Source organism: Natator depressus, chromosome 6 (genome assembly GCF_965152275.1).
Source record: "Natator depressus isolate rNatDep1 chromosome 6, rNatDep2.hap1, whole genome shotgun sequence".
Lineage (NCBI taxonomy): Eukaryota > Metazoa > Chordata > Testudines > Cheloniidae > Natator > Natator depressus.
This window is the reverse complement of record NC_134239.1, coordinates 52114536-52127989: the sequence shown is the minus strand read 5'-3', so window position 1 is coordinate 52127989 and position 13454 is coordinate 52114536. Positions and strand designations below refer to the sequence as shown.

At 44.2% G+C, this 13454-nt stretch overlaps 1 protein-coding gene across 1 annotated transcript; it reads left to right on the top strand.

Moving 5' to 3' along the window:
• The first annotated feature begins 2159 nt into the window (after positions 1-2159).
• COMMD9 (COMM domain containing 9) lies at positions 2160-11613 on the top strand. The gene is made up of 6 exons (XM_074956994.1): positions 2160-2482; positions 3380-3505; positions 4941-5080; positions 7002-7036; positions 9584-9687; positions 10598-11613. Exons 1-6 carry the CDS (start codon positions 2405-2407, stop codon positions 10736-10738), a joined length of 624 nt encoding a protein of 207 aa, XP_074813095.1. The 5' UTR covers positions 2160-2404; the 3' UTR covers positions 10739-11613.
• Positions 11614-13454: the final 1841 nt, after the last annotated feature.

Sequence of the window (13454 nt, the reverse complement as noted above, 5' to 3'; positions counted from 1 at the left end):
CTGTGTAATGGGACTACCTGGCTGAACAATCAGGTCACGTCTGTCTCCCATTCCATCCTACACAACAGCATGTCAGTACTCCAGAGAGAGTGCCTCCATTGGAATGGATCTGTAAGGCAGCTTTACATAATATACTACCTATAATAGGTTAATTTAATGGTAACAGCAGCACAAACATATTGTGCCTCTCTAAGCTGATCGATCATATTCATTAATTTCAAGAGGCCACAGCTGGTAAACTCATACCCTGAAATAGCTCCCCCCAGAGTCTCATTTCCGGTTGCTCATGAAAAATGATAGAAAATAAACTCCTCTCCCTTCAGATTCTTCTGCCCTTGAAGGGTTCCCAGCATGTGAAAGTGAAATCAGTTCCTCTGCAAGCAGAAGCCCTTTCCCCTCGCCAAGCGCTGTCAATCATGCTGCAAATAACACTTGCACATTTACACTGTTCAATTTATTCTTTCATTTGCAGAGGAGCAATGCAAATGAAAATTGAGATGCCAGTGGTGTGGCAGAGACGTGGGGTTGGGGAAGGTCCTTGGATTGTGCAAAATGCAAAGTACTTGATGTGTGGTGAATTACACAGGACAAAAGGAGACTGTTTCTTTCACTGAAAGAGGATTTATTTAAATTTCCCTTCTCAGGGGAAAATATAACAGTATCTTAGAATAAAGGTCCATACCATTGCAGTAATATAGTGGTAAACCTTATGCCTTCAGCTTCCAGCAGCTGAAGATAATGGACACTCAGCACCTCCCAGGATCAAACCCTTAGATCATCTTTCTCCAGACTATGCATCCACTATAGAGAAGTTTCTGAGTAGCAGCCGTGTTAGTCTGTATTCGCAAAAAGAACAGGAGTACTTGTGGCACCTTAGAGACTAACAAATTTATTTGAGCATAAGCTTTTGTGAGCTACAGCTCACTTCATCGGATGCATTCAGTGGAAAATACCCATATAGAGAAGATACTTGGAGCTTTGGGAGGGAGTGTAGGCTAGTGATTAGATCAGAGGACTTGAAGTCAGGACTATTAGGTCTTAGGGTATGTCTGCAGTGCGGAGTGTACCCAACTGGTGGCTCACATGCACGCAGAGCCGTGCTTGCCGACCCTGCCTCAAAGCAGTCGCACTGCAGAGTTCCACACAACTCATACCCGTGTAGCTGTGATTATACAGGCTCGGCACTAGGATTTTTGAGGGACATATCCCAGGGGCCTTAGCACCCCACTAAATTGAACCGCTTTAGGAATTAGTTCATGGCATATTGTGGGAAAACTTCTGAATCCTTCCCGAGCCCCTGCGCACAAGTGTTCCTAGCCCCCAGTGCATCAGTCCATTCCCAACAGGGCCACTAGCTCACCATGTGACCAGGAGCAAATCATTTAACCTTTCCCTGCCCCTATATTTATTAATATTAGTATTATTTAATTATTATGTATATTATCATAGTGCCTAGGAGCCTAGTCATGGACCCGGACCCCATTGTGCTAGGCGCTGTACGAACACAGAACAAAAAGATAGTGCTTACAATCTAGGTAGGATTACTCAGCTGTAAATTGGCTACAGTAATAAAAACAACACAAAGGGACAGTGCACCTCACGTACCTCACAGGGGTGCTACAGTGCGTACATAAAGTTAACGTTTCTATACAACTTTGAGATTCTTGAATGAAGGACACAGAGCAAGTACAAACTCCTATACAGAGCTTTAGCTCAGGGACATTTGCGATCACATACAGTAGCATAGTTTTAGAGAAAGGTATGGGATCTGCCAGGGAAACGGAAGCAGAAAACAGTCTCTGTGCAAAATGGACAATGAGAATAAATGAATCCTTTGAGTTTTGGTAATTTAGAGTAAGTTTCATTTTTCAGCCTTTAGTGCTGTAACATTTGGGTGTGAAATTCAGCAGGGGAATGTTTATTTACTTAAACAATTGCTTTTGTTGGAGGTTTTGGCTTTTGTTTTTACATTTGTGGAAATATTTTTGTTGGTGTTGGGCTTCACAATGGCTTGTTTCTACAACAGCCAAACCTTGAGCCAAATTTAAATTGACAGTGCCCCTTTACAAGGCGAGGCCTCCGTTCTGCAAACACTCACATGACTAATTTTACTCATGTGAGCAGTCCCAGTGACTTCACTAGGAATTATTCATGTAAGTAAAGCTACCCGTATGCCTAAGTGTTTGCAGTATCATGCTTCAGCAATATACTGTTAAAAAACCATGCCAGGAACTATCTGTTTGAGCCATTACATTTTTAAATGGCTTCAGATGAAAATAATCACCACTATTTCTATTCTCCATCAGGCTGCAGTTACAACTACAACTTCCAGAATGCCAGGCAACTGAAGCTCTAATCATATGACTTAAACTGACCTCTTGCGATTTCTAGTGTCTGCAGTCACATGGTAGAGTCACATGGTAGAGTAAAGATGGCTGCAGTGAGAGAAGAGCAGTTTGCAGCTCTGCAGATCTTATTGAAGGTAAAAAAAAAAAAAAAAAAAGACACAAATGTACTAAGTTAGCATGATGATGTTTGCTTTTTAAAATCCCTGTACTGTTAAACAACTGCTGAATTCTGCCCAAGAGGTGGCTGCATTTCACTGATCCCTGGATAGAGCTTGTAAAGCAGTTTAGGAAGAAATATGCCAGCTAAATGTGACTAATAAAAAGAGAGAATGAAAAGTATTTGAGCCTTAAATGGTGTTTCTCTTCCTGGGCTCAACACTTTGGAAGCTGCTGCTTATAGAGATGAACTGTATGTAGTCATTTATGCAAATTTTGGAGACAAGGGAGAGGAGGTTTTAAATTGGTGATGCATTCAAATAATGCTGTCTCCCCATGGTGGATCAATTCCATGCACATAAATGAGTTCTACAAGCCCTGTCGCCTCTTAAGGACAGAACCAGAAGAATGAAAAATGGAAGCTTCTGTATTAATAAATGACACCCCTGCCCCCATCCTTTCAAGCAGTATTTTTTTCCTGGTTGCTGTGGTCAGGTAGCATTGTAACAGGATTTGTAGGACTGATTTAATTTGTTGCTCTTTTAAGGATTAAAAAAAAAAAGGGGGGGGGGAGATTCCATTTTTGAAAACACACATAAATAATTCAGCAACACAGTATGATCTGAACACAGGATTCGGAGCCTGGTGCTCCTAAATTCCAATTCTGCTCCTGCCACCAACTCCCTGTGTGGCCTCAGGCAAGTCACTTCTCTGTCTGCAAAATTAGTATAATGCCAACCTGTTGCACAGGGGAGTTTTGAAGCGTAAGTAGTTATTAGTTCAGTGCTTTGCAGTTATAAAACACTATAGAAGTACTCACTGGTTTCTCTGCATATAAACAATGGTTTCTGAACCCCGCGCTCATTATTTTCCAGGCTTCCTCAAAGGACGTAGTTAGACAACTATGCCAAGAGTGCTTTTCTAGCTCAACAAGAGGCTCAAGCAAATTGATTGACAGCACCTGTTCCAATCTGTCTGTGACATCAGAAGAAGCAGCTCAAGTAAGAGGGCAATGACACTTCAGCAATGACAATACAGTCTCATTGACAGGGCCTGCATGTAACAGGTGCTTTTCCCTCTGGCTCCTCTCTTCACAAGCAGCCAAACCCTGCTGAGAAGCAGATTTTGAAACTAAAAGCAGTTAGTTAATAATCTGCTTTCACTGAGATGGCTAATGAGGCAGTACAGAGTTCTCAGTGCTGCCGTCAGGCTGGCTCAGAACTCCACTGGGGCTCTGTGTTGGCCTGTGAGGACAGGACGTCCTTACAGATACTTGAGCACGAAATTCTGCTCAGTCAAAATGGATACAAATTCAATATATATTCATCTACCTTACAGCAGGGGTCATGAATCGGGTCAATGTTAGCAAAGCCCCTTAAAGATCTCAAGTGCTTAAATATAATGAAGCAATTGTAGCAGTGTACGAACAAACATTAAATGCCTTTAAAAGCCACTCTGAATTATTTCATGCAGTAAGTTAAGAAAGCATTGGGTACAATCCAAACAGGCTTTTTTCCCTCCTCCATTTACCTAGCCAAGGTTTTTAATACATTGTGTTTCATTCTACGAGTTGAGTGAAAATATGGCTTTAAAACTTGCTCTGTTCAAACTGAGTTGCTGCCCATGGCTAAAACCCCAGTCCTACATCAGGATCAACTGGCACAGACACCTGTGTCCTATAGAATACCATGCAAGATTTGGACCTAAATCATGCTAACCAGCTTATATTTTTTCAAGATCTAGGGTTAAAATATTCAAAATTGCTTAAGTGACTTCGGAGCTCAAGTCCCATTGATTTTCCGTTTTCCCAAGGCTGAACAACCAGTACAAAATATAGGTAGGAATATACTATAGGACGCAAACCTTCATCAGCAGTGGGATGGGCAAGGTAACCCAATAAGCATATTCTGCTTCCAGTTTCTGTAACTTCATGTGTCCAGTTCATCCTTAAATGTAATTTCTTCTGTAAAGTAGTAATATGAGCAATTAGGACCTGACTTTCTTAGATTGAAGTCAGAGGGCTCTCCAGAGGCTCAGCATCACTGAAGATCGGGCCTTGGCTGTTTTTGAAAGCCCTGGGGCAGTAGTTATAATTACAGTACTTAGTAAAGGGCTTAGTACTTAGTTGGATGACATGACCCAGAATTTTGAACAGAAAGCTGGAGCTGTCTGTGTTTGGAGAGTGCAGGTTGGAGTACAGTGGATTGTGAGCAGCACGTATCAAGGGCTGTCATTCCTTACATAAAATGAAATTATATGACTGATTTTGCAGTTGGCTCCATGAGGGCCTGCCAGCGTGCATCTGATTGCTGGAGCTTGGCCTATGAACGTACACTGCCCTGCGCCCCATCTGAAGTCATTAAGTCATTCCCCGTGCTGTATGTGGTACCCTTCATCACTTCAGCTTCTTTTCCATTATCTGTTCCTTTCCTGCAGCTGGTCGGCTGCTTGCACAACCTCACCAGGCACATTGTGTATCGGGGCCTGTCATCTGCGGAAGAAATTCTCTCTCTTTTCCCAGAGAACTTCCACCAGAGTCTAAAAAACCTCCTGACCAAGATAATTTTGGAAAATGTGTAAGTGCTTGCCATTTGATTTTCATTTGGATGTAAAGCAAGAGGGTGTTAGACATACCAAGTATTCACATGGCTGGCAGTCTGGAACACCTCAGCATTCTAAGGGGTAATGGTGTGAGCCTTTGCCACAGTCATTGAGCACCATGGGGCGGGGGAGGGATGTAATGTAATACGGTACTTCCTGCAATAGAATGGTAGATTATCCCCTGGAATGCGTGCTAAGGTTTTCCCCAAGAGTTTAGGAAGGGTTAAGGCAGGGTTTTTTCAACAACAGGTCCCTGAGATCTCCCTGATACAATTTAGGAAGGCTGCAAGCCGGACCCTGGTATCAAAAAGATTGAGAAACATGGCGGTAGGGGACAAGCCCTCCCTCTGTCGATGGTAGTTATCTAGCCTCCATTACCATGGTATCTGAGCACCTCAATCTTTAATGTATTTATCCTCACAACACCCCTGAGAGCAAGTACTACTTTCCCGGCGTTACAGAGGGGACTGAGACAAATAAAGACCCAGATCCACAAAGGTATTAAGGTGCCTAAACCCCAGTTTCAGGCTTCACTGTGATCCACAAAACTCTCGCCAAATCATGTAGGCATCTAAACTCACTTGGGTAAACTCAGCCTAAATTTTCAGGGTAACACTTCCCTCAGGGCCTGAGTTTGTGCCTCTGAGCACATGCACTGCTTCTTCCTTCTAGGCATCCAGACTTCCATCTAAGCCCCAGAGCAATCCGTGCACTCTTAACCACTGATCTACGGGATTTTCTCAAGCTCTGAGTCATTGGGTTGGCGAGAGAGAGAGAATGCGTGACTCTGTAGTTCTGGGTGGGAGATCCAGGTTCTAGTTCCCCTGCTCCAGTCACTTTTATTTATACACAGTGGAACAGCTTCAACAGGAGAGACTGAGGGAGCCCTATGTTAGAATATCCTATAGCTCAGTGGTTACAGCATTCTCCTGAGAGGTGGGAGACCTCTGTTAAAATCCTTTGTGTCCCTCAAGCAGAGGGGTGGAATTGAACTTGGGTCTCCCACATGACTCTGGTGAGAGCACTCACCTGGGATAAGTTATAAGGGGGGGTAGTACCACCTTTCCATCCTCCTCCAGCTGTTTTATGTGGACAGAGTCAAGCACCTAACTCATTTTCACAAGAAATGACTTAGGCACTTAAGTCATATGATTCCAGCAGAGGGGTTCCTGGTTGCAGATCACTAGCAAAGATAGGTGCCTCCCTACAGCCCATATATAGTGCCTATCTCTGTGAGAGGGGTGGGGCTTAGGTGGCTCCCCATCTAATGCACTGGCTTTTGTGGATCTAGTTCAAAGGCATCTCTCTCTCTCTCCCCCATTCATTTTATGGGCCCTATGGCACCTAACTCAGGTGTTGCGGATTGCAGTGTTGTTCCTGTGGTTTTCTAGGCACCTAAAAGGTATTGCAACACCTACGTCCTTTTGTGATCCGGGCCTAAGTGACTAGCCCAAGGAAGCATGTGATAGAGCAGGGAATTGAACCTCTGTCACTTAAATCCCAGACTAGTGCCTTCACCAGTGGCCCATTATTACCACCTATCAGACTGTCTCACAGGTAAGGGAGAAAATTTAAAGATTAAAGCTTGTGCTGTGGAGCCTGAAGATAAATGTACAGGTCATCAGTAAATTGCACTGAGTTTCTGATGGCAAAGCAATTTTGTCTTGAATACCACGGGCCAACCTGCCCCTTTGTTCTAGTTTCTTCACCCCATCAACTCTTCCAGTTGGTACAATAAAGTTGCCACCTGCTATGGGTAGTCTCATATCTCCACCCATTTTTTCTGACTGATCCTTCAGAAAGGAGCCACCCTACTCACCATCCCTGTTCTGCACTGCTGCTGTAATCTCTTTTAAAGCCCTGATCATATTTTTTTTTCTCTCTTCCCTTTCACAGCTCCGTCTGGAGGAGTGAAGCACAATCAAGTCAGAGTAAGTAGCAGGTTGCATTTTAAGGCTGTGAATATTTCCAAAATGATTAGCGAGACCTTGAAATGTAAAACTCTGAGGTATACTAAAATGGTGTTTGCCAAACTTCTTTGAAAACTGAGCCCCCCTTCAGGAAGCGAAACCAATGTTGTCCCCACCCTACAACCTTCCCATGGATTGTCAAGGGCTTATGTATTTCAGTATATACATCTTCAGTGCCATCCCAAACTGTCCTTGCTCTCTACCCCCCACTCCCACATGGTATAGAAAACGCTAGCATAGATCTTTATAGTACAATTCCTCGGCCTTCTCACATGCTTTGGTGTTTAGTGACCAGTTAACAATGCTGACAATTAAAGCATCGTCACTGGCATCTGAATTAGCCCCCTTTTAAGTGCCTGGACAGTTCACGCCTCGGAGACATTTTTTCAGGCTGTCTGCAAACTCAAGCAGATGTCTGCATTGATTACACTTGCTACACTGTTTTTTTAAAGCTTTTATTTGAAAGAGTTTTCTTTCAAAAGCAAGCTGATGCTCTAGAGAACAGCTTGAGGCCAGTGTGGGCCCTCCTTGCCCCTCCCAATGGGGTAGGGGTGGGGGGCAGTGGAGTGTTTTCCCGAACACTCTGGGAAAACACTGCCATAAGAAAATCGTTAGGGAAGGGGTTTTCAAACATCTTGATAAAATACAAATCATGGGGAGAGGTTGTTCCACGGTTGCATAACATCACTGGCAATTACAGCAATTGCTTACACTAAATATTGTCCTAACCGTGCTTTTGCACATATCTTCACATTGCAATATGATCTAGGAAATGAGATGAGCTAGCACCATGTGCCCAACCAACTCTCCATGGCCTATCAGCAATGGCTCTCCTTACTGCTGGTGGCCCTTGGACCACGTTCAGGAATCCCTGCTCTAGGGCTTCTGGCCGTTATTTTAACCTAGTACTAACTGCTGAACATGGTGGAATATCCTGTTGGAAAGAGAGATTATTTTCTGGGAAATGGTGGATTATGCTTTTGCTGTTTATAAGGCATCTGCTGCACATTACAGAGGGGCAGATATGATGATTGGAACAACAAACATTCTGAATGGTCGATTGACATGCTCATAAAAATTAGGACAGTTTCCTGGGCCTCCAAATCTACCGGCAGTGACTCCCTTGCCAATTAAAAGACAAGACTAAACAGATGCATCTTACATTGTGTTGTGAATGCTGCCAAACACTGGACTGTAACTGGGCATGGCTTCCAAAGACAAGCGCTTGCCACCCAAGGCTGCACTGCTTCCTGGGGTTCAGCTCTGGGGACAGATGGCAAGAGCAGGCTCCACACTGGGCTGAGTCAGTGCTTGAACTTGGCTCTCCCATTGCAGGTGAGTCCTCTGACCACCTGGCTGTTTTGGGGTCTCTCTTTGCTTTTCCTTGAAAGGTCTCGGTTTCCTCCAGGTGGTGAATGGGAAATTATTTTATTTATTTATATTTTTGTGGGATGGGAAAACAGTTTGCTTTGGAATGCAGTTTGTAGTTATTTTCCAAGGCTTTTCATGTATCAGTAGCTTTTCCAGTTTGGACACACAGTGAGTCATGTGATCATCCTGCTGCCTTGGCAGACTTGCTTTAGTATTGATGCTTTTAAGCTTGCACAGCCTCTGACCTCTTAATAACCTTGAAAGACACAGCTAGGCTGTGGGCACTCCATCAGATGAGATGATGTAACCCTTTGCTCTCCTAGGTGGTATACAGATATACAAATGATTGAACTGTCAGCCAAGTTCAAAGAGCCTTATTCTCTTGAATGGTTTATAGTGTTTCGGGCCTCTTAAGCACGTACATGAGTATTGCATTGAATTGCTGTTGAATTCGTTAGCTCTAGTCCAATAGAAATAAGGTCCATTAGTCATCCATCAAGTGGAAGTGTCTCAGTGCTTTTAATGAATTGGCCAGGCGCAGGGAGGTGGATGTCCCCTTGCACATACACTGCACACTGGAGTTCCTTTGCTAACAGGCATGGGGGTGGAAATCATGTACTTTACATTGCTTAGTTTTCAGATCATTCCTACATGATTTATCTTTGAGACACACTGTAGGGCTCAAATCAGGGCACGCTCAAATGCTGGTTGTAAGTTGCAGGCAGCAAGCCAGTTCACTAAGGCAAGAGAGATGCTGGGATGCCTTTGGAGAGGGGAGTTAGTGAACCTTATTGCTCCCCTCCCCCAGTTGTTTTACACTCTTTCTAGGGTTGTCTTGCATGCTACCACCCTTGCGTGGGGTGCTGGGATAACCTTGTGTGCTGTTTCATTGCCACGGGAGGGGGTGTCCAGCTGCCAGCCGCTTATGCGTAGTGCAGAGCAGAGGGCTGATTGGGAACCAGAAGGTGCCAAGTGCCTCTGTTGAAATTAGAAGCCTTTGGTTTGTTTCAGTGCAATTTTCCGGCATGGAAATGGGATCTGCAACAGTTCGCTGGCTCCCATTGCAAAGGCTGGAATCACTGCATGTGGACAAGCCCAAGTCATTAATTTACTAACACGTAACTTTCAATCCTACAGTCTCCCTGCCTCGACTGGTTGATATGGACTGGAGAGTGGACATCAAGACGTCCTCGGACAGCATTGGCAGAATGGCAGTCCCCACCTGCCTGCTACAGTTGAAGGTAATGCTAATTGATTCCAACCCTCCATGGGTTATAGTGTCTAGGTGACTGACTCTCTTGCACCTGAACTCTCTGTGGCAGCATAGAAGAGTTCAGTGACAAGCTCCTCGTGCTGCTAGATGGGCACAAACAGAAATAATGCAAGAGAGCAGTATACTTGGAACCCGCATGTATGAGGTCTAGAGGGGAAACTGTGACAGACTCTTTGCAGTATGGGAGGGTGCTCTGCTGTTACAAGGAGCCAGCTTGCTGGGCCCGAGGACAACATGCGTTCTCTGAAATATGGGGACAGCATTAGCCTAGCAAATCATAAGGTGCCATCTGCCCTTCTTCCAAGACAGTTATTCACTCTTTAGCCCACCCTCTCTTTAGTAGATTATTCTGGAGATAGTGTTTGGCTCACAGTAGCCTTTGAAGAGACCTCACTCACTGATATGTTGATCAGCTGAGATGGGGTGGAAATAGCTAGACTCCCTGGACATAAAAGTTTAAATCCCAGGAGGGTCTACTCAACCCCTCATTCTTCAAGAGCCATTAAAGTGAGTTGGGATGGGCGGTCTCTTCTGGAGGAGATATTCGGCGGGGAGAGAAAAATCTGGTAGCTGTGTACTCTGTGTGGACTCTAAAGAGCCCATTGATATTTCTAGTAAGAGAGGGTTTTGCCCTGGTATCCTTGGTCAGAACCTCCCCTTTACTCATTGTCGCCTTCTCCCACAGAGGAAGCTGCATTTCACTGGTGATGTACACAATTTGGGGAGCACGCTGTGGTCCTTCAGGAGGGGAAATTGTGGTGTAGGTCAGCTATTTTTAGTCCATCTCCAATCAATTCTGATTCGAATGGAGACATTGTGGGGGAGGGGGTTGTATATGTGGATGTCTCATGTGAGTGCAAACCACATTTCTACTTCAGATTCAGGAAGATGCTGCCTTGTGTGGGGATAGCCCTGTGATCTCTTCAGTGACTGTGGAGCTGAATAAAGAAACCCTAGACACTATGTTAGATGGTCTGGGAAGGATCCGAGATCAACTCTCTGCTGTAGCAAACAAATGAATGCCTGGGATGTGAATTTCACCTGCCATTTGTACCTGGAAAGGAACTCTCCTCTATTACAAATAGAGCTCTGATATCTTACAGACTGGTATCTCTCTCTCTCTCTCTACCAATCAAAATTTAAAAATGGTTTGATTTTTTTTTTGTTGGGGGGTGGGGAAGGGGGAGGTAATAACACAGCTTTCCAAAAGCAGATGCTTCAAGGTGCACTTGCTCTGGTGCCAGAAGCATTTTACTAATGTTGTTGAACAAAAACTGGTCTCCCATTCAGAGAAGGATTTAAGGACTCAGAGCCTGACTTAATCGCAAGGGTTGTAATGGGAAATAGCAGCAGCCAGTGGAGCGAACGCTGTTTCCCTGCCCTGAGATTAGGGACGAAAAGACTGAGGCTAGCTGATGGGCTGGCTTCCAGCGTTACCAGACAACAAGAGTGCTTCTCTCTCGAAGCTGTGTGTACTGAGGTGCATGCTGTACATATCTCTCTCTCCCTCTCAATGAGGCATAGCTAGGCTACAGATTGTTATTACAGGATAATGTTTTGAAATAGGACAATTATTCTGCAGTGCATTCCCTTCTGATTGACTCCATATTACTATTTGCAAAATGACTAGTCTGAGCAGCTCACTGTAAGTAACTGGGTTGGAACATCTTTAGTAGCAAGTAATTTCTTCCTTCTGGCTGAAAAGAAAAGAGGGTGGGTTTTGCTCACTTATGTTGGGTTTAATAGTCTTAGGCTTTGTCTTCCCTGCAGAACGAAAAAAGGTGTGAAGAGAAATTTAGATGATAAAGAATCAATAGCAACTGTGTGTACCACAGCTGGTGTCTGTACCCCCAAAAGGCCAAGTTACATCTTCATGTAAAATGAATCTTTTTAATAAAAGAAAAAAATAAACTGTTACTTGATTGACTTCAGGTTTATTCTGAATACATTCGCTTCTCTCCAGACACGTTCCCTCAGTCTCGCTGTGCCACCTGCTCTCTGTATTGGTTGGGTGGCGAGTTCAGGTTTGTTCCTTTCTTACTCAGACAGAGCTGATCCTCTAGCTGTCTCTTTCCTCCTTTTGGAGTGAAGCTCTAGATCAAATGAGTCTCATCTTTCCTGCCCTCTCCCATCTCATGGATGTAATTAAAGATGGGCCTGAGGCAAAATCTCATTCAAACTCCCTCACGCTGTTTTGTGGGGAAAGAGAATAGCTGAGACCCAAGATCTAGATCCACGCTTCATGTAGGCTCCTTGTTCTATAATGTGCCCAATAGAAACTCTGGATCTGAACACCACAGCTCAGGCCCGTCTTTAATTAATGACAGTCTGCACTTCTTTAGCATGTAGAAAAGGGTCTTAGTCCTTACAAGCCCTAATTAATTCAGGGAAATAATATACAGGTGGCTTAACTAAGGCATAGAATAGTAAAGTGACTTGCCTAAGGTCTTAATGAATCATTAGCAGTGCGGGGACTAGAACCCAAGTCCCGGCTCAGAAGTCTCTTTTCCAACCCCTTGATCACACTGCCTTTCAAGATGTAAGCTCCCTCAGCATAGATTTTTGGGTTCCTGATGAGGACACTTAAAATGTTCGTTCACATCACTGTAGTAGTGTGGGGCCTTTATTATAAGAGGGAGACTGGCTGATTTTTCAGTCCTCTCGTTTGAGGACAATAGCTCCTTCCGAAGAGAACTCATTCAGACGAAAGCACTCTCGCTACCAAGAGAGCCAGATTGTGCTCTGCATGGTGGTTGGCTTTGAACACCATGCCAATGACTGACTGATTAGCTTCCAGCTTGTCTACAAGTGCCACTGCCTTCAACCGCAGCACCTTTGCTGGCATTAGAAACTTTCATTACAATGGTATAGTGATTACACTAACCTCTGTGCATTTTTCTTCTTTCTGGGCAGCTTTTGGGTAGGTGGTTGGCGGATTTCTTTTTATATAGAAGGTTAATACCAGCACCACTTGGGCCTTGCTTATTGAATAGCTGTCACATACTAGATGTAACTTGATTAAGGTTATATAATTTAAGCTTCTATAGGTTTTCTGCTTTCCAATAAGCACATCAGAGATGTCACCATGCTAGCAAGCTCTGTACCAGTACAAGGCAATACTATATGTCCCCTTACTGCTGTATCCTAAAATGTTGTACACTAGCACTAATAGGGTGATGATAGCACTGATTCAGGTATTGCCAATCACTTAAAAAATACCAATGAATTAAGCCTCACAAACACATCTCAGAGGCACGCACATTGGGAATTATTGTCCCAGTTATACATATGAGTAAATTGAGCACAGTTGCCAACTTTCACACAGTAAATAAGCACCCCGTCTTTCACAATAAGCCAATAATCAAGCTAATCCCATTTCAAAACAAGGCCAAAACAGCCCAACCCTACGAACCCCAGCGCTGTATGTGACTAGATCCCCCGGCGTGCAGTCTGGGATTGTGGTGGGCCCACTGTGCACCCCTGACTCTCTCCCCGCCTTGCCCCTACTTGCCTCCCCTTCCCTCTGCTTGCTGGGAGCCGATCAAAAAAAAAGGAACAAGCTACAAGCCAATCAAGCAATAAGCCAAAAACTAACCAGCAAGCAACTCACAAGCCAATTAAGCCAAAAACAAGCCCAATTTCTGTGTTTTTTTCACGGGTTTGGCATGTCTGAAATTGAGCCATAAGGAATGTTGCCCAAGGCCACACAAGGAGTCAGTGAGAGAGCTGGCAATG

What these genes read in the sequence shown, in the direction of transcription:
- COMMD9 (XM_074956994.1), top strand. Translation starts at nt 2,405, where the DNA reads ATGGTAGAGTCACATGGTAGAGTAAAGATGGCTGCAGTGAGAGAAGAG. An exon ending in CATCAGAAGAAGCAGCTCAA is followed by an intron (nt 3,506 to 4,940) that starts GTAAGAGGGCAA and finishes CCTTTCCTGCAG; the next exon opens with CTGGTCGGCTGCTTGCACAA. An exon ending in TGAAGCACAATCAAGTCAGA is followed by an intron (nt 7,037 to 9,583) that starts GTAAGTAGCAGG and finishes TCAATCCTACAG; the next exon opens with TCTCCCTGCCTCGACTGGTT.